The 23,096-nt window shown below is 56.7% G+C and overlaps 7 protein-coding genes across 7 annotated transcripts; 1 reads left to right on the top strand and 6 right to left on the bottom strand.

Annotated features, from left to right (window-relative positions):
• Positions 1–1,110: 1,110 nt before the first annotated feature.
• Positions 1,111–3,219, top strand: N657DRAFT_630241 (Oxysterol-binding protein; the record flags this gene model as incomplete). Its single annotated transcript, XM_062790961.1, has 8 exons — positions 1,111–1,156; positions 1,314–1,391; positions 1,449–1,554; positions 1,631–1,741; positions 1,792–2,070; positions 2,126–2,375; positions 2,426–2,739; positions 2,802–3,219. 8 exons carry the CDS (start codon positions 1,111–1,113, stop codon positions 3,217–3,219), a joined length of 1,602 nt encoding a protein of 533 aa, XP_062653100.1.
• Positions 3,220–3,662: 443 nt separating this feature from the next.
• On the bottom strand, positions 3,663–4,977 carry N657DRAFT_561192 (alpha/beta-hydrolase; the record flags this gene model as incomplete). Its single annotated transcript, XM_062788044.1, has 2 exons — positions 3,663–4,706; positions 4,759–4,977. 2 exons carry the CDS (start codon positions 4,975–4,977, stop codon positions 3,663–3,665), a joined length of 1,263 nt encoding a protein of 420 aa, XP_062653099.1.
• Positions 4,978–6,424: 1,447 nt separating this feature from the next.
• N657DRAFT_676967 (ammonium transporter) lies at positions 6,425–8,193 on the bottom strand (the record flags this gene model as incomplete). Its single annotated transcript, XM_062795938.1, has 4 exons — positions 6,425–6,664; positions 6,728–7,666; positions 7,733–8,079; positions 8,175–8,193. The coding sequence occupies 4 exons, from the start codon at positions 8,191–8,193 to the stop codon at positions 6,425–6,427; spliced, it is 1,545 nt and encodes a 514-aa protein (XP_062653098.1).
• A 3,910-nt stretch (positions 8,194–12,103) lies between these two features.
• Positions 12,104–15,250, bottom strand: N657DRAFT_639929 (uncharacterized protein). The gene is made up of 4 exons (XM_062791867.1): positions 14,889–15,250; positions 14,453–14,731; positions 13,631–14,388; positions 12,104–13,574 (listed from the first exon to the last, which is right to left on the bottom strand). Exons 1-4 carry the CDS (start codon positions 14,979–14,981, stop codon positions 12,452–12,454), a joined length of 2,253 nt encoding a protein of 750 aa, XP_062653097.1. The 5' UTR covers positions 14,982–15,250; the 3' UTR covers positions 12,104–12,451.
• Positions 15,251–16,343: 1,093 nt separating this feature from the next.
• On the bottom strand, positions 16,344–17,591 carry N657DRAFT_562540 (glycoside hydrolase family 5 protein; the record flags this gene model as incomplete). Its single annotated transcript, XM_062788145.1, has 1 exon — positions 16,344–17,591. The coding sequence occupies one exon, from the start codon at positions 17,589–17,591 to the stop codon at positions 16,344–16,346; it is 1,248 nt and encodes a 415-aa protein (XP_062653096.1).
• A 428-nt stretch (positions 17,592–18,019) lies between these two features.
• Positions 18,020–19,308, bottom strand: N657DRAFT_67877 (uncharacterized protein). Its single transcript, XM_062796108.1, has one exon. The coding sequence runs from the start codon at positions 19,025–19,027 to the stop codon at positions 18,344–18,346; it is 684 nt and encodes a 227-aa protein (XP_062653095.1). The 5' UTR covers positions 19,028–19,308; the 3' UTR covers positions 18,020–18,343.
• Positions 19,226–21,382, bottom strand: N657DRAFT_67823 (uncharacterized protein). The gene is made up of 3 exons (XM_062796057.1): positions 20,802–21,382; positions 19,967–20,737; positions 19,226–19,901 (listed from the first exon to the last, which is right to left on the bottom strand). Exons 1-3 carry the CDS (start codon positions 21,069–21,071, stop codon positions 19,425–19,427), a joined length of 1,518 nt encoding a protein of 505 aa, XP_062653094.1. The 5' UTR covers positions 21,072–21,382; the 3' UTR covers positions 19,226–19,424.
• Between the last annotated feature and the right edge of the window lie 1,714 nt (positions 21,383–23,096).

The following is a 23,096-nucleotide window of genomic DNA, read 5'->3' as shown; positions in this document are numbered from 1 at the left end:
GGCGGTATGGAGCCTGACGGAGCCCACACAGGTTCCCTTAGCTTGTGCTGCTAGGCGCAGGGCAACACCACAACCAACTTGGAGCACATGCCATACATTGCACAGGCCAGGCCGGCGTACCTGATCCTGGGACTTTGAGGAACAAACAAGCTCTATTTCAATCAGATCAAGCCCAAAGGCACAGAGGATCATTATCTTCGGCGACGACGTGAGCTGTTGGGAATGTGGCAGGGGACACACTCCGATGCCTCAACTAAGGTACCCTTGCCTCTTTACGGGTAAGGTCGGTGGGCGAAATTCGGGCGTCGGCTTAAGCGTCAACCATCTGCTCGGCTCTCTGAGAGACCTAACGTTATATCATTCTCAGGTTGCGGAGGCGGAGACGATGACTTACTGGCCCCTTCCGCCCCACGTGGAGCAATGGGAAGGGATGAGTGCTCCGTCCTCCATACTCTGTCCCTGGATGGCCCCGGGCCCGGAACGAAGAGAAATCCGTCTTCGAAGGTCAGCTGGAAAGTATAGTCTCTCGTGCTTGATGAGGCTCCATATCGCAGGCAAAACTATCAACCATCTCGCGTTCCCACCTACTCCCTTGATTTTGTAGAAGGTAACATTTCAATCCAACATCTTTCGACGGTTCAGTTCACCAACTGCATGACGTTCTCGGGGCTGACTGTCCGGCAGATGATGTACGGTTTTAGGCTTCCCAAGTCAGGACCCCACGTCATCGCTCCCCTGTCTCGCTTCCCCCGCTATCCCGCCCGACCTCGCTACCTTGCAGCTATTTCCCGTCAACTCCAGAAGAAATTCTCCAGCCCGGTGGTGCTGCCTTGTTGACGACGTAACCCTTCCGCCACCTATCCTACGTGGTGCTCCAGGCACCTTTCGAGCTTTGAAGCGTTCATGAACTACGGAGACTAAGTTTGCATCGTGACCTTTGCCGTTGGAAAACAGCTGTCCAGGTCCCGGCGAATTGCTTCCCTCCCAACAAGATATCTTCTCGCACTCTTACCCCACTTTTTCCTCTAGCCTTTTATCAAAAGTTTCACACCACGTCAAGGGGAGGGCCATTACCTTCTAATAATGTTAGAGCACGTCAAAAAGGAAACAATGAAAGGGCTTGTGCCTGGCCGCCGCCGCGCGACCTCGAATGCCAGTGAGTTGAGCGCGATTCTGCGTCCTTTGGCCCCGTTTGGAGCCCCGAATCTCGGCATAGAGCAGCCCGGTTAAGGTCCTCCGGCACAAGATCTATATCGTGCTCTGCAAGAAAGCTGTTTTTGATCGGCGCTAACCAGGGCATACTTGAAATCCAGGCAGTCGATCTTCAACAGGCGAAGCCAACGACTCCTTCGAAGATGACACTCTCGTGGTCGAGCCAGATCAGGGAAATGGTCCGTCACCATACTCCTCAGGAAAGCAGAGGCTAGGCCGACGCTGACCTGGCATAGTCCTGTCTCACATCATCTCCCAGCTGAGGCCCGGTGCCGACCTCAGCAAGGTGGTCCTCCCGACCTTCATTCTGGAACCGCGCAGCATGTTGGAACGCATTACCAAGTATGGCTCTCAGGACTCGGTTCCAAAGGCACCCGTGGGCTGGAAATTCGCTTCAGGGGCTAATTAGAGCGTGCAGTTTCATGTGCCACCCCGAGATGCTACTTCCGATTCCCGAGATTGACGACCCCCTTGCGAGATTCGTCGCTGTGGTGAAATTCTACCTTAGTGGCTGGCACATTCGCCCCCCGTGAGTTTCTCGCTGTATTGGCACCACAGCCACTTCTAACCCTGGCTTAGAGGAGTCAAAAAGCCCCTAAACCCCGTGCTCGGCGAGATCTTCACGTGCTACTGGGACTTTCCCGACAATACGAGGGCATACTACATCTCAGAGCAAACATCACATCATCCGCCAAAGTCGAGCTATTTCTACATGGTCCCGGGGCACCACATCAGGGTTGACGGGACGCTGAAACCAAGGAGCAAGTTTTTGGGTAACTCGGCCGCCAGCATGATGGAAGGAACGGCAATTTTGTCCATCTTGAACAGGGGCAAAGACCCCTTGAAAGGAGAACGATAGTGAGCATTCCTTAGCAAAGAGTCGGGTGACACCAATACTGATGCGCCGTGACAGCATCCTCACCCAGCCCAACATGTATGCCAGGGGCATCCTCTTTGGGAAGATGAAGTACGAGCTAGGTGACCACAGCTTCGTGCGGTGCCCGGAGACAGGGCTATCAGCCGACATCGACTTCAAGACCAAGGGTTGGGTCAGCGGCACATACAACGCCATCGGGGGTTTCATCAAGAACGACCATACGGGCGAGATTCTGTACGAACTCTCGGGGCTGTGGAGCGAGGAGATGTTCATCAAGGATGTGAAGGTGCGTTTGGACAGGTAATTCCAAGCAGACACCAAACTGAGAAGGAACAGACCGGACAAAAGGAGATGTTCTTCAACGCTTTGAAGTCGAGACCCAGTCCTCCCATCTGCCGTCCCCTGGCAGAGCAAGAGGAGCGGGAATCACAACGACTGTGGGCCAAGACGGCGCAAGCCGTCAAGGACCGCAACCACGAGCTGGCGACCGAAGAGAAGACCAAGATCGAAGAGGCGCAGCGTGAAGAGGCCGCAAAGCGGGCCAACGACGGCGTCGAGTGGCACCCAAGGCTATTTAGGAGGGTCAGGGGCGGTCCAGGCGGGCCCGAGGAAGGCGAGGAGGATCTGGAGTGGATTATCAACGCGACAATGTTGGAGAAACCTAGACCCCCCTCTTTCGCCGATGGGGCGTGACATGCTGACGGTGTGGCAGAGACGGAGCGACTCCAGAGAAGCAGGCGGCGCAGATCATGGCCATCTACCCGATCGTCAAAGGCCAGATATTCAACCAAAAAAACGCGATACCCCCTAGGGCCTCGCACGACCATAGTGGCCGACCCAAAGACCTCGACGGTGGCCAATACGACCTGATAGACTTTGGCGACGACAGCCCGGCACAGCAGCAGGCGTCATCCAGGAAGCAGTCGCCGAGTCAGGGAAATTCACCGCCCTTGGACCCTTCACACCGCAGCACTGCCGAGATCCAAGAGATGCTCTCGTCGACGGGAGCCCGCGCCAACGAGGGGCCTCTGATCGATTTCCACGAGGACGTGAAGAAGGATCTGCCGAGCAGCATCAAGCGGCCTGACTCGATCGAGTCAGATGACGAATTTGTCGACGCTCAGGGGTGACATACTGAGGATAACACTCGTCATTGGAACGGCATCCCTTACAGTCTTGCGGCGTAAGGGGACACCGAAATAAGGGGGGAACGCTTGGATTAGGAAAGGGTTGGCAACCGCGCCAGGGTCCCAGGCGCTGTGCCGAGTCGGCGAGTGGGCGGTCGGTCTGGGTTGGGTTGGTAAACATGATACCTTGGTTGGCTGCATATTTCTCTGGCGGCAGTGGCATCTCGATATGCGCGGCCTGTGGCCCAACCATTTTTGGGCATCTGGTTACTGGTATGGTTTGTGCATGGGATCACTTCCACATAGCAATGACGATGAAGCACGACATGGGTAATCTGGCTCTTGGTGGCTCGCCCGCTCGCTCTATATGCGCACCCTACTCCGGATAGCAGTCGTGCAACGAGGCTCCCCAACCCGATTGAGTGTCTTCTGCAACAGCCCTAACATCACTCCCACCCCCAAGCCTTGTACATCTCACCCAGCGTCTCCCTCGCATACGTCATGGGGAAGTCGTGGCCCCCCGGAACGACGCTCCACCTCACCCGTTCCGTCCCGCCCACCAGCGGTAACGCGTCGGCCGCGTACTCGTCCGGGTCGATGATCTCGTCCCCTTGGCCCAGCACGACGGCCGTCGTCCCCGGCGCCCGGCCCGCTAGCTTGGCCCACGCGTCGTGTTGCCCGACGAGCGGGGCGTGTTGGATGCATGACATGAAGGCCGTCACGAAGCCGGCGTGGTGCGAGAGCTGCCAGTGGACGGTGCGGAGGACGCGCTGCTCGAGGGCGTTCCGCGGTTCTGGATTTGGGGGCTGGTGTTTGCCGGGGTTGAGGAGCGGGGTGGTTTCGGTCAGGGAGGCGGTGACTGGGTCGGGTTTGCTGGTTGTGCTGGATTCTGGGTTGTTGTTGCTGCTGTTGTTGTTGTTGTTGTTGTTGTTGTTGTTGTTGTTGTTGCTGTTGCTGTTTTTGTTGTCGTCGTTGGTGGTGGTGCTGCCGCGCTTGCCGCTAGAGCGGATGGGTCGTTTGAGCCGGTGGCGGGTAATCCAGTGCAGGAGCCTCGGCGGGACCATGCCGGAGGTGAAGACTGCGCGGGTGAGGGCGCCGAAGGACTGGGCGCGGATGAGGCCCGCCGGAGCGAGCAGGACGAGTGAGGAGACCAGGTGCGGGAAGGAGGTCGCAAAGTGAACGGCTATGCCACCCCCGAGGGAGTAGCCAACTAGTCTAAAGGCTTGAGGCCCGGTCCAGGAAAGGTCGGGTGATGAGGCGAGCGCGATGAGAATCTGGGTGACATAGAGGCGGTCGTCGTGCGGGAGGTCAGACGGATTGTCGGAAAAGCCGCGGCCGAACAGGTCGAACAGCATCACGCGGCACCCTCTTTCTTCAACCAGGGCGTGGGCGAGTTTGGTTAGGGTTATGCATGAGGTGCTGATGCCGTGGACAAAAAGGACTTTCTCCCCTGTCAAGGGGCCCCATTCGTACACGCGGATAGAGCCATACTGTATCGTTGTTAGTCTTCGCTGCTGTGGATGAGGGCGACGGCAGACCTACCGGCGTCTCAACATCCCGGGCGCCGGGGAAGTTGTCGGGTTTGTACTCGAGCTTGTCAAAGTCGTCTTGCGAGAGCTTGGGCAGTAAGCTACGAAGCGGCGAGCGGACTATCTTAGGCTGGGTTGGCCACAGGTAGCTGTGGAGGAGTGAGATCGACACAGCAGTCGCGACGGCGGTGCCTGCTACAATGAGGCCGGTGTTGCCCGCCTCGGAATTCATGGCATTTGACAGTGACAGTTACCTGAGAAATGAGTGAATGAATCAAATAAAGGTCTACTTCAAGTACGGCATGCGCCAGGTAGAACCAACACAGAATGAGCGGCACAATACTTGTAAGCGCGTAGGTTGTCAATCACGGAAACAATCCAACGCCGACCGCTGACAGGTTGGGCCCACGTGGTGGGATTCAGGCAGCCCAGGCTGACTCCCGAAGCCATGTGCCTAGGATCTCCTGTCATTGAGGCGACCGTGCCTGAACCTTCGTTTGAAACTCACTCTGCGGCGTCTGCGCCATGGGAGAGCCTCGGCATCAGAGCATGACAAAAACCGACTGTGATCTGTTGTCTTGGGATGAACTCATTGACTGATGAAAGTTAACGTTAAGTGACTGACAAGATCAGGACCTCGGCATAACGTGTAAAGTAGGGTTAGGGCTGTACACGTCGATCAGGTCTGTTGGCCATCACCTAACTGCAGCACAGCGTTCTTCAAGTTCCGGCTCCGACGTTGCAGTGACGAGAGAGTCGAACACATTCATGGGAACCTTGGGGGTGAAGTAACGGAACCCGCCCGTACGTGAAAGACGTATCGAACAACTATCATGGCTCCCGACCGAGTCCGGAGACGGCACCGAACGCGTCTCTAGCCATCTTGGCACTCCGAGGTCGGCAACCCCACGCTGGAAGGCAATCGGTGGTGCAACTGCCCGGGCTGTCCCACGGCTAACCCTCTCCGTCGGTCGAAGAGAGGTAGCCAACTACGAAATCCTCGGGAGGGTTTTTCGTGGGAGGGCGCCCGGCGGGTCGTGGAGTCGAACTGGAGAGACTCACCACCAAACAAACCCTGGGAGGGCGACCACCGCTGTCGACCGTTAGGCCATTCAGCAGTGGTCGTTCAAGTTGGGGAACGGGGACCTGGTACCTATACCAGTGGCTGGTGCCCACCGAGCATGTCTTTCATCTGAAATTACGCCGGGGACTGCCGTCGAGGAGTGAATGCCGGCGCGGCGATAGTTGACTGACACGTCTTGAGGGGAGTTTGAAAGATTGTCGAATGAGAGACGTGCTCCATCAGCAACAGTTACGTTAAAATGACGGGCGGCCTGGTTAGTTGATACACGATATGGCGTAAGCATGGCCTTGTCGTTGACATGGAAATCGGCACTTCATAATCCAACTTTGAATTGCTACCAGGAGGGCAACGGCAGCAATCAGGGGTATTATACAACAATATGCCAGCACAGATAAACCAACGAGTAAAAACCAAACGACACAGCTCGACAAAACGGGTGCCTGGTGGTCGGCGACTTGCGCCTCTGTCTCGTCCCCTTCCATCCACAATCGCTTCCCATGTCAAAGCACCAAGTTCCCAAGCTCCCGAAATTCCCAATTCACAAAGGCCAGACAAAACACGCTCAACCAAGCAACAACAACCAAGCAATAACTTCTTATTGAGTAGCCTCGGTAGGCATCTCGTTCGCACTTTGGGGCGCCTTGGAGGACGACACCTTCTCATTTGGCGGGGTGCCAGGCGCACTGCTCCCGGCCTTGCTCCCTTGTTGCCCACGGAGCATGGCGCTGTCGGCCAGTTCCTGGTGGCCGTCAATGCCGTGCTGCGGGATGACAACGACGCCGTCTTCTCTCGGGTCTTTCTCGGCAGGGGTCCAGGCCAGGTAGTCACGGCGGACCTGTGTAAGGTATGTTAGCATCCGAGTAATGGTAAACAGAGACGCAAACTGAACAAGACATACCTCGACGTAGTCATAGGCAAACTCGCCGTGCTGGTCGTCATCCATGCCGAGGAGTTCCGCCTCGGACGAGGCACGCAGGTGCAGACCCGGAACCAAGTCGATGAGCTTGGCGATGACGGCCGACATGACAAAGGTGTAGGCGCAGGAGGCGACGATGTAGGCGATCTGCACGTACAGCTGGCGCCAGTTCTGGTTAAGGAAACCGCCCGTCATGGTCATGTTGACGCCGTCGAGGCTGATGATGTAGTCGGCGGCAAAGAAACCGTTGAAGATCAGGCCGACAATGCCGCCGATGGCGTGTTCGGCAAACACGTCGAGTGCGTCGTCGATGCGGATCATGAACTTGATCTTGGTGCCAAAGTTGCAAGCAATGCCCGACACGACACCCAAGACGATGCTGGCCCAGGGAGTGATGACACCGGAAGCCGGAGTGGCGGCGACGAGCCCCGAGATGGTGCCGGAACACCAGCCGACGAGCGACCACTTCTTGGCCAGACGGTAATCGAGCAGACACCAGGTCATGGCGGCAAACATGGCCGTCAAGCAGCTGTTCCAGCAGGCCATGGTCGCACGGAGGTTGGCGCCGAACGATGAGCCGCCGTTAAATCCGAGCCAGCCGAACCACAGCAGGATCGTGCCGAGGGTGATGAGCGAGATGTTGTGCGGGCGGAAGTTGAGCATCATCTTTTCGTTGCGGCGCCCGAGCACCCACGAGTATGCCAGAGCCGACATGCCGGATCCGATTTCGACGGGGCCGCCGCCGGCGTAATCGAGCACGCCGTACTTGAAACCCCACCCGTTAAGACCCCAGGCCCAGTACGCGACCGGGCAGTAGACGAGCGTAGCCCAGAAGAAGGTGAAAACCATGGCGGGGACGACGCGGCCGCGTTCGGCCGTGGCTCCGATGACGAGGGCGGCAGTGACGGCGCAAAATTGCATCTGCCAACCCCTGTTAGTTCTCCCCGAACATCAGTTCCCCAACATTCACATGGCATGTTCCCATACCTGATAGAACGAATACAACAGCTCCGGGATGAGCGGTGATCCGGGGCTCGCATCGCCTAGTGTGTTCCGCAGACCGAACTTGTCGAGATTCCCAATAAACCCGTTGGTTGCTGTGCTGCTCAGAGCCAGCGAATACCCCCAGAAATACCACTGGAACACGATGACGCTGAACGACATCATGACGACCCAGATGAGCGAAAGCGCAGACTTTCTCCGCGCAAGGCCGGAATAGAGGAAGGCGATGCCGGGTATCATGAGTAGCACCATGGCCGAGGACACGATAATGTAGGCCTGGTCGCCCGCATTGAAAGGCAGGTTGAGGTTCACCGGGCCCTCCGGGACTTCGGCTGTAGAGTGGCCATTCTCGTTAGTATTTGTCTCGTTTCTTCCGTCGTTTCAGATTTGCTCTGGCAGCGTTGCGGTGGTGATGGCGTAGGCTTACTTGACTCGGTGTCGGACATGGCGGGCGACGGGGGTCCTTGCGGACGATGTTGATCAAAGGCGTTGGTTATTATGTCAAGGCGTGATGGCAGATGGGCCGGACAGGAATAGGACTTTGCGGTTCGTTCGAATGTGCTATGCTAAAACCCCGATGGATGTGCAAGGCACTGAAGCGAAGGGGCGTGCGGTTACGGCTGGGGATCGTCACAAGCCGGCCAAATCAACAAGACTGAAAAGATGAGAAACCATGTGGCCACTGAGGTGGGACAAGAGCGCAGGTATATAAAACGGAGGACGCAAAGGGGGCCTATCACTTGCATGGGGCGACCTCCCTCTCCGTCAACGCCCTATCTGTCCCGGAGAGTGGGGAGCAGGTTAGGTTCTAGTCGGTGTTCGGCAGGCGCGAGGAAAGGAAGAAGGAAAGAAGGTCAAAGGGCCCCTTGCAAATCCCATGTCCCATGTCCCATGTTCCATGTCCATGCAAGCTGCAGTGCGGGCGTGGAGGCGATGCGTCGCCGGATAAGCACACCAAGGTGCCGAGCTCTTTCGCGTGGGAGGATGGGCAAGTTCTGCTTGCCATTGGCCCTTTGCCATGTTGGAACCCTGTGCGATAAAAACTCAAAGACAATTCCCTTGCCTGTTTCACTCGGGTGGAATCGCGGGCGCCCTTGAATGGAAGCACTACATGGGTTCATACACATTCCGCCCATCCGTCTGGGGTGACCCGGGCACCTTATCCAGACACGCCGAGAACGGCTAGCAGACCCTGATGGGTGGCGTTGCAGCATGTTGGAGGGCACCCGCTCCCGAGCGGACTCCTCGTAACCTCCGCGGGTACGCTACGACGGGAACCATATGTACATTACCCTTTGCCGTTCTGGGCAGCGAATGCAGAGTCGCATGTTTGCGAGTTTGAAGCCAAATTCCGTCGTTTGGCGCATCGGGGAGACACTGGCGCATCGAGACCCTACAAGGTAACCTGCAAAGCCATGGCTAGAACGAGAACTGAGACTTCAGATGATGGAATCACCAAGATTTGAAAACCCCCAACGCTTTACTTAGGCTTGATATCATGGAGGTTTTCGTCTGACCATTTGAATTGCCCCATGATTTGCCAGCGAATCGTCACATGTATGTTTGAATGCCAAGTTATCTGTTTTAGAGAGTCGGTCTCGAGAATGTGTAACACGATACGGATAGACAGCTCGATCTGGCATGCTCTGCTCGTCTCGGTGGGGGTCGGGGGCACACGAGCAGCCGTCGGTCGAGCTGAAGGTGTTAAGATCCTCCATCAGCCAAGCGTGCATAACATCCAGTGGTAATCGAGGGATAGTGACTATGCAATTTCGCCCACGCCCAGCTCTGCATTGAGGTGGTGTGAACGCTCCCGGTGAGTCGGAAGCTCTAATAATCAACCTCTGTGCGATGCGAGGCGGGATTCCACGTTGTATGAAAGCACAGGGCTGCAGCGCCCTCGATGTCGTCACCCGTGATGGCAGCCCTACAAACGTATCCGAACTGTATTGCCAAAGTCGTTGGCATCGCTGGTGGAACAAACGAGCTGGGGCTGATGCGTGATACCCTTCCATAGAGTAAGGTGTCGGCGCTCCCGCCCGTAGAGATGTACCTCGTACACATTCGGAAGAAAACTGCGGGCTGTTCCAAGAACGCGGAAATCGACGTTGCGGAGTGGAGAGGCAGGACTGTCCCCACAAAGCCAAAGAAAGCTTGGCGATCGTGGTTCCTTATCTCCAGCCTTGGCACGCGCCAGCCTTCGACTTCTCCTTCTCGCCCAATCGAACTGGTTCCCTCGTTTTCATGGCTGATAAAGCTGCATTCTCGGTCAACCATGATCATGCTTCTCAGAACCACAGATGCGTTGACGGCGGGACATGGCATGAGCTTCGAACCCAGAATTGTCGTTATTTTTCCTATCCGACAAGCCTAAACCGGGGAGCTCAGCGGCAGTACCGAGCCAGGCACCAAGCCGGGAAGGCGTGGGGCCCAGAGGTTTTTGTTACAAATCGTTTCTGGTGAGGCTCAGCCTTGGGCTCAAGGCGACCAGCTGGACGAATCACGTTGAAATTATCCCTTATCTGTTGGCCCACTATTTTCTAGAGATCTTCCACGCGGTTCATGCATGTCGCGTTTATCTGGTGGAGTTTCGCAGGCCAGAGCCAGCATCTCTGTGAATCACTGAGCTGACTGACGGTTTTCTGAGTGGTTTTTCACCCATCACAGCTTGTTCGTCCAACTGCCTCGTCGCAGGCGAGCAATACTTCTCGGTTGTTACCCAACACTCGATCCAGGATTAGGGCTTGGTCGTTGAGCCCCTGCCTCGATCGGGGAACGACGATATCGGCCGCAGATGTCGCCCGACATAAGGTACTTGTCAGTCATTCTGTAGTCGATTCGGAACGTGTCTCCTCCGTCTTCACATCAATTCTCGAATCAAGCTGCAAACGAGGCGCCGAGGATTTGTTTGCATTCTGCGTGGCGAGCGTTTCGATGAGAGGATTGATTGTCGCATGCTCCGATTCCAACCCCCGGAAGAGGATCCCTGCAAACCAGCTGAAAGTCGGATGCCAAGCTGCCAAGAGATACCGTTCTGATATGAGCTTGGCAGCCAATGGGACTCGCGGGAATGAACAAAGTCGAATTGTCAGCTAGCCAGCATGCTTTGATAAAGTGACCTCGAGGTTGAAAGCGCGTTGATGCATCGACCTATGGCTATCAAGGATCGGGCTCACACCATTTGCTGAGAAACAGAGCTGCCCATTGCTCGGCAAAAGCAGTCACATTCCAGCTTGGGGATTCCCAGCATTATTTATGTTTTGGGAGTTGTCATGACTTTCCAGCCCGAGCCGGTATCCAAAGATACGGTTCAACCCGATCCCCACTGTGGATCGCACATCTCCGGGGCATCACATCGTACCGGCCAAGAACGCGGAAGACGGGAACAAACCTCTTCCATAGCCGGAAAGTTAGGTATTGGTGAAGCCTGTGTGCAAAACTGGCCTTCTCTATCCTCCTGAAAGACGGTTCAAGAGTTCCATATTCGCCTGCTTCTCAATGCACGACTGTAGTCCAGCAGAGACTTCCCATCGCCCATCGATTACAGCAATCTGATGTCCGAGGCGAAGACCAAGATCTCACAACGGTTGAAAGGATGCTGGATGGAGATGAGCACCGCTTCCCACTTCACCCTCCACATTGGTGGAAGAGTCCCTTTATGCACCTCTGAATCATGGGAACGCAATGGGCCTCACGAGCTTCCCTTGATCCCAATCCGATCTCCTTAATACTCGGTCGTCGCGTACGGAGCATCACGGGGAGAAGCCTCGGCATGGTCAGTCAATTGTGGTAAGGATATAGAGAACCTTGGGTCAGACAGTCGGGCGACATCGATCGCCATCTATAGACTGGGTCGGGATGCCGCAACGTGGCAAACCGCTTGTCCTAGACGGACCCGTTAGAGTCAGTTTTTATCAACGCCGGCATCTGTGAAGCTGGCCAACCAAGGGGGGCACTCTCAGGTTGAGCGCTGAGGTTCAGCACAATACCAGGTCTTGCTGGGACTCGAGCTGGTCCCAGGTAAGGAAGGCAGTCTTACCACGTAACTCGGGGCGAGGGTAGGGGTACCTGTAGTATGCCTCTGTCCCCGCATGAGAAGTCGAGACTTCAGGCCTGGACAATTGCCCTAAGGTGTAAGTACCTTACCAAGTCTAGGCATTTCGAGATTCGGTAATTCGAAGAGCACGATATTGATAGGCAAGACCCTACATAAGAATCTTCTAGACACCAGAGACTCAATCACAACACGAGAAGACAGGACCAAGTCACAGTTTCACGTAGCAAGTGATGTAGGGTAGACGAGCTTGTGACCAGCTCGCCGAGGGCTTCCTCGACCTTGGGATAGAAAGTCTAGAACCGCTATTTGTCTTACCCTGCGCTGGCCCGAGCCCCTCGAGAGCCCGAAGCATCACTTGGAGACGTGGGAAAGAAAACTAAATTCTGGCCGTTACTCCCAGTCTACGCCATTCCCCATGCATTGCCATATCGCACATCCTGCCCGAGATGGCACTCCGCCGGGCATTGTAGCAAATCAAGACCAAATTCTCCCCGAGCCGCAACGCCGTCCCCAACCCCGACGCCAAACGAAACGCCATACTGGTTGGCCCCATGATCATGTCAATCATTACCCCTTGCCGCCATCGGCCAAAGACAACCCAGTTGTTCAGAGTCCCGAACTCCAGGCGCAGCCCGTTGCCCCTCGACTCAGAAGACCAACAGCTCCTCCTGGTCCGCGCACCTGGCGACATCGTACATGAGAATGGTATGATCCTTGTAATGCAAAATGAGCCTGTACATCACCGGCCCCGCTTTCGGCCGCAATTCCAGTCCCTTCCCAGCCCGGCTCGGCGCAGGCGACATGGCAACCCCGATGAGGGTGCATTCCGGACGCAGCTTCTTGTCCTCGTCGGCCTTGCGGGGCAGCACACAGTCCACGCGGAACCCGTAGCGCACCCGGGTCAGGTGCAGCCTCTTGGCCGTCTTGGTCAGCGTGATGAGCGCGACACGCCCCGTGGGCGAGCCGGCCACGACAAGGTTCAGAGCCGGCACGTGGAGGAGCATGCTGATGCGCTCCGAGTAAACGGGGTGGAGGTCCCAGGGCATGTTGGTGGCCGGTCGGGTGTTGTTGGTGAGCAAGTACTTGCACTCAATGCAGGGCGCGTCGCGGTCAAAGGGCTGGAGCTCGACGTCCGTCGTCGAAGTGCGGAGGAGGCAGTAGTTCTTGGCAAGGTGGCTGGGCAGTTTGGCCTTGGAAAACTCTAATTGTCTTGTTCTCTCCGCCCGATTGTTCGCCGGGTTGAAGAGCGCCCATTGGGCTTCGCTGACATTAGGCTGCGTCTCGCCGAAGCTGGGGATGATGCATCGACTCAGTTGTGTCTCGTCTGACATGTCGTCAATCACCAAATCCAGCCTCTTGCCTGAGAAAGGCGAGATCGACAGCCACCGGTCTTCTTCCTGATCCGCCGTAAGGGAACAGGACAACTTGCCAACCGTGTCCGCTGGCTTGGCCGTGCAAGCGGGATCATATTCGTCCGTGTCGCTGCCACTGTCCCATGCGTCGGAGAGATCGTCCTCGTGACATTGAGGGCTTGCGGCATGCGTTCTCGAGTAGTCAATACGGGCGCGGCGATGGCGAAATATGGCATCGGGATTGGATGTGTACCCCTTGATGTAGTACAAACTGCATGTGGTATCCAGCCATACCCTGCTCTCCTCAGATTTCGTGACGGCAATGACTTCACCCCCAGGCAGCCCGAGCGACTCGCGGATGGTTTTGGCTGGCTTGAAATTTCGATACGGAATCACCAGCACGCCCCAGCCTTTGTAACTGCATTGTTGGTCAGCCCCGGGTTCAGTCAGAGAAAACCATGCGAACCTGCATACGCGTGGATCATGTGTTGGTCCCTCATCACAGGGTCCGCCCACTGGATCGACGAGGCACCAATCTTCCATATATCGAGGAGCCATACGTTGCCAACAACGTCAGTCGCAGCGACCTTCTCTGCTTCACCCAATTCGTCGTCGATGAAGTCGAGGTTAGGCACATTATGTCCCGTCCTACCGAGCGGAAGGATAATCCTCCACGTGCGTGTTCTCGACTGGAAGTGCCTCTGGAGTTGAAACGCAGTCTGGCCGCATTCGAGCAACGGAGAATCGTCCACCTCGGGCATTTTGAAGCCGGCGTTTGTATGGGTAAGGGCGAAGGCGAAGACGGTAACCTCGTGGAGATTAGAACCAACGGCAATAAGCCGAGACAGCTCGTGGATGGCGAGCCCCCAGGCTGACCTGCCCACGTTCTCGTGGAAGAACGGCTTCGGGTGTGCTGTGTGGCGGATTGGAGATGCCGCAGGGCTGCGTGCCTTGTCGCTGTGTCCCTTGATGCAACGGACGATGGCCTTGGTGTAGTACGCTATGACGTCGCCGTCGTCGTATGCGAGCAGGACGATCTCCGAGTCCCCCAGGTTCCCCACGATCAAATGGTTGACCTGATGTGGGAAGCGCCGGTCCAAAACTCCCCCGCGCTCCTGGCCCAGTTTTGACGGTCGCGGGTGGAGGATGAGCGATGGAGACGGCAAAATCTGGGGCGCTGCCCTCCGTGGCTGGTAGACATATATTTTGTCCTGGTACGCCGCGAAATAGAGCTGCGTCACGAGTTTCAGGTCAGCACACTCGGCTACCATGGTGGCCACCAAACGAGATCCATACATTGTACTGTTGGGAAAGCGCCGTGAGATTGTGCCTCGTGGTTGCAATTCTGGGGAAGCCGTGCTGCGCGTGGTTTGGATCTGTCTCGAGCCCGCTGTTGTTCAAGGCCAACTCCCATTCGTGGGGCTCCAAAAACACAAGTCCCGCGTCGACCCAGTCCTCTTCTTCATCTCCATCATCATCGTCTTCGTCGTCCTCGTCCTCGTCGAAATCCACGTCATTAGCGTGGGATGTTTCGTACACGAACGCCTTGAGGTCGTCCAGCACATCGGGGCCGAACTAGGCGAAGCCACCCGCGCGTTAGCGAAATCGTCATCCAAGCGCATGGTTAGCCGTAAGCACAGACAGCTCTCTTTTCCCTGGCGCAATGTGGATCCAGAAGGACGGGCAACCATAAGGGTATCTCAGAGCGACCCTTGAGAACACACGCACTCACCCTGTTCTCGGCAGTCTGGACAAAGCAGGTCGGGCTGACATAAAGCTCTTCGTAGGCTTCTATAACGCCTGCGGTCTCCGAGTCCATCGTCATGTTCCGTTGACCGATCCCACGATTGCCAGGAGATGGCGGGACATTGTTCGCGGAACAACCGAGATGGCCGACGATGGTGCGGAGGGTTATGTATGTGCAATAGGTAGCGCCGGAGCACGCCCTATGTGGTATGCGACTCGGGTTGCTAGCGGGTTGGGACCGAGGTCGGCAGCCATACCACAGCTAAATGCTTGACTTTACTGTGCTATGTAGCGTACCTGATCACGTTGGGTACGGGGAAATCGGCGAGTTTGATGAGTGGGAGCGGGTTGTTGATAACGCGATAAGCGGGGGAAGGCAGCAAGCCCCCTGCTGTGCAGCAGTCGACGTCAGCGCTACATCCGTACGCTGTCGTTTCTAAACTTCAGGTCAACTTTTTGGAACAGGTACTCCGTACTATTTGGACTATATTAGGTTAAACTCGAGAGGTAAGCAGTCAGCTACATGGCCCAAAATATTATATCACTATTGTAAGCGACGTAAGGCACGCGCGCATAAGGCAACTTCGGGAGGTCGTTACATCGAGGCTCCTGAATTCGACTTTACTATGCGATTGATGATGCGCATAATACGCGAAGTGTTCTTGATAATGTCTTTTAGGTCCCTAAATCTCGAAGATATAGGCCAGAATCTACATAGTTCGCCAAGAATTGTGGGCTTCTCAAACGTCAGGATATTCCACTTACTCGAAGGACGACGCCAACTATAAAGATTAAGCCGCAAAATAGATTCATCTAGTACTGTTCGCGTGTTGCACGTAATATCAATCGTTTGGTAGAGTCGAGCGTAGGAGCCTCAATGTAAATACCTCCCAAAGTTGCCGTCTGCGTGCGTGCCTGACGTCGCTTGCAATAGTAGGATGCTATTTTGGCTCTCGGGGCTAACCGCCTGTTTCTTTGAAAAGCGCGGTGGCAGCGAAAAATAAGTGGGGTTGACCTGACGCACGGCGGAAATCACAGTACGGGAATTTCACGCAATAATACCTCTCAGCCACAGGCTCCCGTTGCCGGTTGTTCTACCTTCGACATCATATGCACGCGAAGCAGTTGGTCCGACGGAACCATACGTATAGGTATTCAGCTAAAAGATTCTATTCTAGGATCTGTAACGCCCAGGTTGTGGTATCGAGGATGCACACAAACAAACCAGTGACTTTCAAGCCCTACTCCCCTACCCAACGCCCAACCGTCATAGCCCTCCCTTACCCATGTCCCCTGACAACGCCTAAGCCCCCAATGACTCCTTCAGAAATACCGTCCGGCGATCGTGATTCCACAAAGGATGGACTTGGATGTCGGCGCTCAGAGCCGATTAAGGTGCGAAGATGCCAACTCCCGAGCCACAAGCGCAACATTCGTTCACCTATCTCCTGCCTGCCCGTATCAACTCGGTCATGTCCTTCATCCTGTAGTCCAGCACCGGCGTGGCCCAGTCGTCCTCGAGTAACGAGTATGTCTCCTCCTCGTTGTCCTTTGGCTTCCTTGGGTTGATGGCCCAGTACCCGAAATCGGCATCGATCGCCTTGAGATAGCGCAGCAGGTTCTGCCAGTAGTTGGCGTCGCCCTGGCCGGGCTTCCCCGGCGCTCCAAACTCGCCGACCCAGACCGGCGCGACGCCCCCCTCGACGAGGTACGCCCAGTTCTTGCGCATCGACTGGACGAAGCTCGGGTATGTCCGCTTGGCGTACCGGCCGCCCATACTCCCCCACCCGCTCCACGAGTAGACATGGGCCGAGTAGACCACCCGATTCGGCACGTCTAGCACCACCGGCCGCCTGGCCACCCCGGAGAGGTCATTTTGCGACTCGGTGCCGCCCACAAAGATCAACCAGTCCGGGTTCATCCTGAGCAGCCGATTGCCCGCCCTCTCGGCGGCCGTCGCCCAGCGTTCCCAAGTCATGGTCCCCCACACCCCCCTCACCTCGTTCCTCAGGTCCGCCCCAATCACTAGGCTGTTGTTCACAAACCTCGCCATGACCTTCTCCCAATGCTGGATCCACTCTTCCTCGGTCTGCCTCACCCGGCACAGCATCGCCGGCAGGTGGTCGTTGGCCCACCCGGCATCGCACGGGTCCGCCCCGCAGCACCACGTCGCGCTGGTAATGTGGTTATTCACCACGACCGCGATGCCCTGCGCCGTCAGCGCCTCCACGACCGCCGCGAACACGTCCAGCGCCCTGCCGCCGACAAGGTCCGAATTCGCGCTCAGCAGGTGCGGCAGGATCACCGGGTTGGACATGACCAGCTCGTCCGAGTACGGCAGGCGCACCGAGTTGAACCCCATGGCGCGGATCGTGCGGGCGATGTCGTCGCGGTGGCGCACGTCCAGGCCGCCGGGCACGAAGAGCTCGTCCGAGCCGCCGTACCAGTTCACGCTGGCGAGCTTGAAGCGCGTGCCGTTTGCATCGACAATGTCGCGCCCCCTTGCGCGTAGCGGGAGGGTGTATCGTGGCGAGGAGAGGAAGGTGTCGTCGAGCGGCGGGGGCAGGGGCCGCTGGGCGAAGAGGCGGGCTGCGGCGGTGGGGATCCAGGGCGCCGAGAGGGCCGCTTCGGCCTTGTAGGCGTAGACGATTACTGCGCCCAGCAGGACGCCGAGGACGAGAAAGAACATTTGTCGACGCCGGCGTTTGAGATCGTGGTGTGCCCGTGTAGGTGATGGTGGTGGTGATGACGAAATCGGGAGGGCTATGCGGTTCCTGCGCTGGAGACAAAGCATTGCGGAAGACGGCCCGAGCGCAGGGGGCCAGGTCCCGAGTCTCGACGAGCTGGGCGTGTGGGTTACGGTGGGGCGGGGCAGAGCACGGAGCTGAGTCGAATACCAAGCTGAACAAACAAGCGTAGACAAGCGGCAGAGTAGAGCATGTGTGCCTACAGGGCGTGATGGTAAAGGATACTTTGAAGAGGACGGGAGGAGCCGCGACGATATTGACTGTTGTTGACGACTGGTTGATATCAGCAATGACCGGCGTCAGACTCAGCAGCAGCGGACACCGCGACCACAGTCTCCATTAGATAACCTGGAAAGCAGCTGCGGTCCTCCGACCCCTTCCATCGGCGAGACACCCCTCCCTAATTCACTGGTCGTGTCGCTTCTTTATAAATACAACAACCCGAAGCCCGAACGGAAAGCCTCGAGGTTTCCATGGCATCCGAAGCCCGAGCCGCCAAGAAAAGACAAACATGGCGAAAAGAAAAGACCGGAAGAAGGCGGGGCCCTGGTTCAACATGGAACTCCCGGAACGCTTGCAGTTGAATGAAACCAGGCGCTTACTCAATGCCGATCTGCGAACTCTGCCAGGTGACTGGCCAAGGCCGAATCAGGGTTCGCCGGTCTCTGGGATCTGCCGGCACTCACGGCTTCACTCAGCGACAGGGCTGCAGCTGAGTCGCGTGCAGCTCTTGGCGTAGAGTTGCTGATGAAGCCGTACCCAGCTCTTCTGAGAGACGGATGATGAGATGATAGAGGTGGCACTCGTAAGCATCAACAGTTGGAAGCCTTGCAAATGCAACCAGGGAGCGATGTGTAAGAGATAGGAAACGCCAAATTTTGGTATAGAAGAGTCGTAGCCGCCTTCTAACCATCCGAGAACCGTAGTATGTTATCGACAAATGATACAAGATAGGATTATAAAAATCTCGTTGATTATATACCAAGATCCACCACAAAAGCCGGCGCCGGCATGCACCTGAGCCCGAACCGCCGCTTCCGGCTTCTCCGAACTTCCACCAAAACCAACCAAAAATTCTTTCACAAAGCGCGACCACGACCGGAAACTTCGGATGCGAGAGTTCTGCATCCTCGTCGCCGCCAACCGGCACCCAATGGCACGGGTATAGGCGCAGGTCAGGATCGCGACATCCCGAACTGACCGGCGATAAGATTGTCGCGAGGCTGGGAAGAGCACCGAGCAGCCCACTCGGGGAATGGTAGGCTTCCATCCCACCCACACGCATGGTCGACTCTCCCGAAAAATCCGAGGGACCCCACCTATCGACCTCTGGTATATAAGAGGATCTTCCGGGCACAGCTTCTAGTCCGATGGCCATATGATTCCATTGCCAGCAGCGGTGCCGGCCCCGCCATCTGTGCCCCTGGAATTTCCCGAGACTCCCCGACACCAACCGAATGCCGCCCGAGTCTATCCCCTCCGTGTGATACAGCACATGCAACAATTTCCGCTCTGGTCGATGTGACTAGCAATCCGGCGATTGGCGCGACGCGGCTTGATGGTGAAGGTTATGGGGCCCTCAGCCGCCGCGAATACTCGCCCTTGATCGGACGTCGTCCTATGTACAATGGCGGATCGAGGCTTGGTGGTCGTCGAAGTGCGTGACTCGAACACCTTTATGGTGGAAAATGCGTCGGTGGCCCGTTGCCGGGTTCGAATTGGGCAACGGAAAAAGGAAAAAAAAATCCGATAATTTTCGCGTGTCGTCATAACGGTCATATCCTGTTCATGCCCAGGGGGTTGACATATCGATCCTGCTGCGAATATGGCGACGTCGGCCTCGCGTAGGTTTCTCGGGCGTCCCAGTGTACCGTCTGGGGCGGGCGTGGGCTCGAAAACGATCTCGCAGGGGTATGGTACCGGGCGGTATTCCCAAAGTAGTCAGGAGTCCGGCGCCCATCGCTGTTGGGCATGTGAATATAATCGTGATTGACCGGACTCCCCGCCAGCGTCCTCGCGTGCGTCGGAGAAATGGGAGTCACTACGGAGGGTGTTACTGAATCGTCCATGGTCTTCCCGGTGTCCCGGGAGAGCATCTCGTACGAACGTGTGTCTTTTTTGAGATCGTCCAGCCGCGCATCGACTGAGACAAACTCCCTCTTGTTCCGGTTGGGAACCGAGGTGCACATGTCAAGCCAGCCAGTAGCCATGGACCAGCGGCCGAGGAGGAGGAGGAGCCAAATGCCGTTCATCTAGTCAAGACAAGAGTTAGCACGAGCATTTTGGGCGGGCAGGACGAAAGAGGGGCCGGATTTACCCCTAGTAGAAAGAGAACGGCGCCGACTGTCGGCATGTTGACACGGAGCATGCTAGCTTGATCCAGACACGGCACCTTGTTACCACCATTGGTAATCAAGCACCCGGCCCAGGGACGCACAAGATTCGAATTCTGCTTCACAGTTTCGATCGTGTTGTCCTGAAAAACGAAGACGACCGAGAAGAAGATGACGTCGGCGATGATGATGAGAACGATAGTAATGCCTCTCCATTGGAGAGCAATGACGCGGCGCACACGGCGATAGGCCTGTTTTGGTGTCATGGTCCGGATGCTGTTGGTGTACGAAGGCATGCCGGAGCCTTCGGTCGAGGCGCTGTTGTCGGAGAGCGAGGCGAGATAGACCTTGATGCAGTAGCCGAAGGTGGCGAATTGGATGATGATAGTCAAGCCGGCAAAGACCAACAGGGGGATCCAGAGATCGGCGAGACTGTTCTTGTGGTTGATATGGCACGTTTCGCCGAACCGGAACGAGACGCCGCTGAAAACAAAGGCGAGGGTAACACCAAGGACGGGAATGCCCCAGCCAGCGACCTGCGAGAACCACATGAAATTGCGCCCCACAACCAGTTGCCAGCAGATCTGAAGGTGCAGAGATACGGCGCGCAAGAAAACCCAAAGGACGCCTCCCCAGCCACCCATAATGAGGAAGAAGCCCGAAGCCGCGCAAATCGGAGCCGTATGCATCGAATGTGGTGTGATGTCGTCAAAGCATTGATCCGGATTTCCGGCCAGGGGAATGACGAAACCAAGCTGCCCAAATCGTAAATCAGTTTCTCGCTTGGTCAGGACAAACGGACGGCGTGCGGCAACATACGTTCATGAACATGACGGCTACGGTCAAACTGATGCTCAGGTAGTGCCTGTACGTCTTGTCAACGGGCAGCACGGCCCACGAGATCAGGAGAAAGACGCAGCATATGGTGCTTGCGACCGCCACCCAGTTCGCTGCCGTGCCCATGGTCTGGAAACTATCTGGATACGCCCAATCGGTCATGGGGCATGGCAGGCAGCAGTTCAATTCCCCAATCTCGCTGCAAAGTCTGCCTTCCACAACTACGTGCAGTGTCAGCAGCAGTTGCTTCATGCGCGCCCAACTCTTTGGACCACCAACTTACAGCCGCCATCTGTGTATAGGTGATCGGAGAGGAACGGCTTCGGACAAGAAGCCGTTTCGTTCGATGCCATCTTGATGATTCTCGTTCGGTTCGGTCGGGGCTCGTGCCTGGTGCCTGCAATTCGATTCCCACCCAAGCCACACAGCAATTACCTCCGCCCCGTCCGTCCTCGCGCAGTACGCCAGCTGCACGTTGGGCCTACTTCGATTCTCGGACCCGTCCCTCGATACCCAGCTCGAAGAATTCGTTTCGGTTCACCACGCTTCGATGTCGCACGGAGCGCCAGAAATGGACGGTCGATTCGCGTAAGGTTATGAATCCATTGGCGTGCTTTTGGGGCTCGAGGAGCGATACAACCAGTACACTTGCCGAGCCAGTGTCTTGTGGGCGTGGGATAATATTAGGGCGTTTCTTTCCAACGGTGTCTGAGGGATGTCAATGATCGTCCGTTGGTGTATCAACTGGGCGTGCCGATTCTCAAACAAGGAGAGGATTCGAGATGGTGCCACTTGAGTAGAGAAGCGAACAGAGACGGGGGAATCCAAGACTAAGAGCTGGGGACGAGGAAGAGCGGAGTGGGGGTGGAACATTATGTACAATGGCTCATCTCGATCTGCCATGGCTGTTGGGGATGTTCCCTGCCTGGGGGCGCGGTGGCCAGGGAGGGGCGACTGGTTCGTTGCAACGGGCGGGACGATAACACAGACTGGACACGTTCTGCCATTTCGCAAGTGGACCGGCCCAAGAGACAGGGGACGGTTGGATGCGACTTTGGGGCTTCCGCGCTCGTCCAAATGGTGCAACTCTCCCGAAGTTGGACCCGCAACCGCGGGCTCTCATTGGGGAGGCGAAACCCTCGAGTTGATGGACCGGGGCCGCCAAGGGTTCAGGGCGAGCAAGGAAAGGAGGGGCGGGCTGACGGGGAGGTGCCAAGACCTGCAGGAAGCGGCCGAGTTGTGGCAGCCACACTGCCTGGGGCCCTGGCTTAACCGGCTGGCCCGCTTTGCAGGGTGCTGCTCTTTGATTCGGTGGTTGGCAATGCAGACCCGGCACACTGACTTCAAGGGGCTAATAATGCACTCGCACTGTCCGACATCCTGAGCTTCCATCGTCTTTCCACCAGAGAAACCAGAGGATTGACGAGATCAGCAAAGATCTTGGCCTTTCTTGGATCTTGCAGACAGATCCGAGCGCATGACACTTATCACACGCCCGCCGATCAACCTCTGGTTCTTGCGTATGTCCAACTGCGCCGGGTCGGCTCATGCATGCGGGCGCCGCCGTCCGCGGCTGATGACCTGGCGACCGTTCATGCAATGGGAGGCCGTCGACTGCCGGGCGGTGAAAGACTATCGACAAGAAATCCAGCGCCGCCATACGGAGCGGCCCTCGTTGGGGGCTGAAGATTTGGCCGGCCGCTTGTCCGACGCCTTTTGTGTCGCCCAATCGAACGAAAACGATTGAACCATGTTGCATCTCGAGCCTTGTGAACTTGCCTGGTCAGGAAACACCGTGCAACCTGCCGGGGCGTCAGCTCTCGTGGCTCACACCAACGCATGAACGGCGAAAACGGTTAGTAATACTCTGTCACCTGTGAGTAACGGTAAGACGGTAGCGATCACAGGATCTCTCACGATCTGCCAACCACCTACTTGAAGATCGGTTAATCTCAACAGTGTAGCGCTGCAACCGAAGAGTGTTACCACAGTGTTCGAAGAAGTCAGGCAGTCTCTTTCCAATCGACTATCGGAACTCTCTTCTGAGACCAAACGCAGAGAGAGCACTTGTAGTGAGAACCCAATCTCCAACGGGCTTCGGAATTCGGGAAGCCAAGATGGCATGTGTTGCACCAGGTGATCAGACGCACGTCACCGCCCGTCTACCAAAGGCGATGCCGCAGCGCCCCGTCTTCGAGTACCTTTGTAGCTCGCGTGCGACGAGATGGAGATCGACCAACAACCTGGAGCCGCGATCTGGGCCCCTTGTGGTGAAAT

This window comes from Parathielavia appendiculata (assembly GCF_033297405.1).
Source record: "Parathielavia appendiculata strain CBS 731.68 unplaced genomic scaffold N657scaffold_1, whole genome shotgun sequence".
NCBI classification, from domain to species: Eukaryota; Fungi; Ascomycota; class Sordariomycetes; order Sordariales; family Chaetomiaceae; genus Parathielavia; species Parathielavia appendiculata.
The sequence above is the reverse complement of the archived record's forward strand: the minus strand, read 5'-3'. Positions and strand labels throughout refer to the sequence as shown.

Excerpts from the sequence above, each read along its gene's own strand:
- N657DRAFT_639929 (XM_062791867.1), bottom strand. The coding sequence starts at position 14,981 with ATGACGATGGACTCGGAGACCGCAGGCGTTATAGAAGCCTACGAAGAG. Across the intron at positions 14,389-14,452 it reads CGCTTTCCCAACAGTACAAT|CTCTATTTCGCGGCGTACCA; the intron begins GTATGGATCTCG and ends CTCGTGACGCAG. Across the intron at positions 13,575-13,630 it reads GACCAACACATGATCCACGC|TTACAAAGGCTGGGGCGTGC; the intron begins GTATGCAGGTTC and ends CCAACAATGCAG.
- N657DRAFT_67877 (XM_062796108.1), bottom strand. The coding sequence starts at position 19,027 with ATGGCCATCGGACTAGAAGCTGTGCCCGGAAGATCCTCTTATATACCA.
- N657DRAFT_67823 (XM_062796057.1), bottom strand. The coding sequence starts at position 21,071 with ATGAAGCAACTGCTGCTGACACTGCACGTAGTTGTGGAAGGCAGACTT. Across the intron at positions 20,738-20,801 it reads TAGCCGTCATGTTCATGAAC|CTTGGTTTCGTCATTCCCCT; the intron begins GTATGTTGCCGC and ends CGATTTGGGCAG. Across the intron at positions 19,902-19,966 it reads CCGTTCTCTTTCTACTAGGG|ATGAACGGCATTTGGCTCCT; the intron begins GTAAATCCGGCC and ends TGTCTTGACTAG.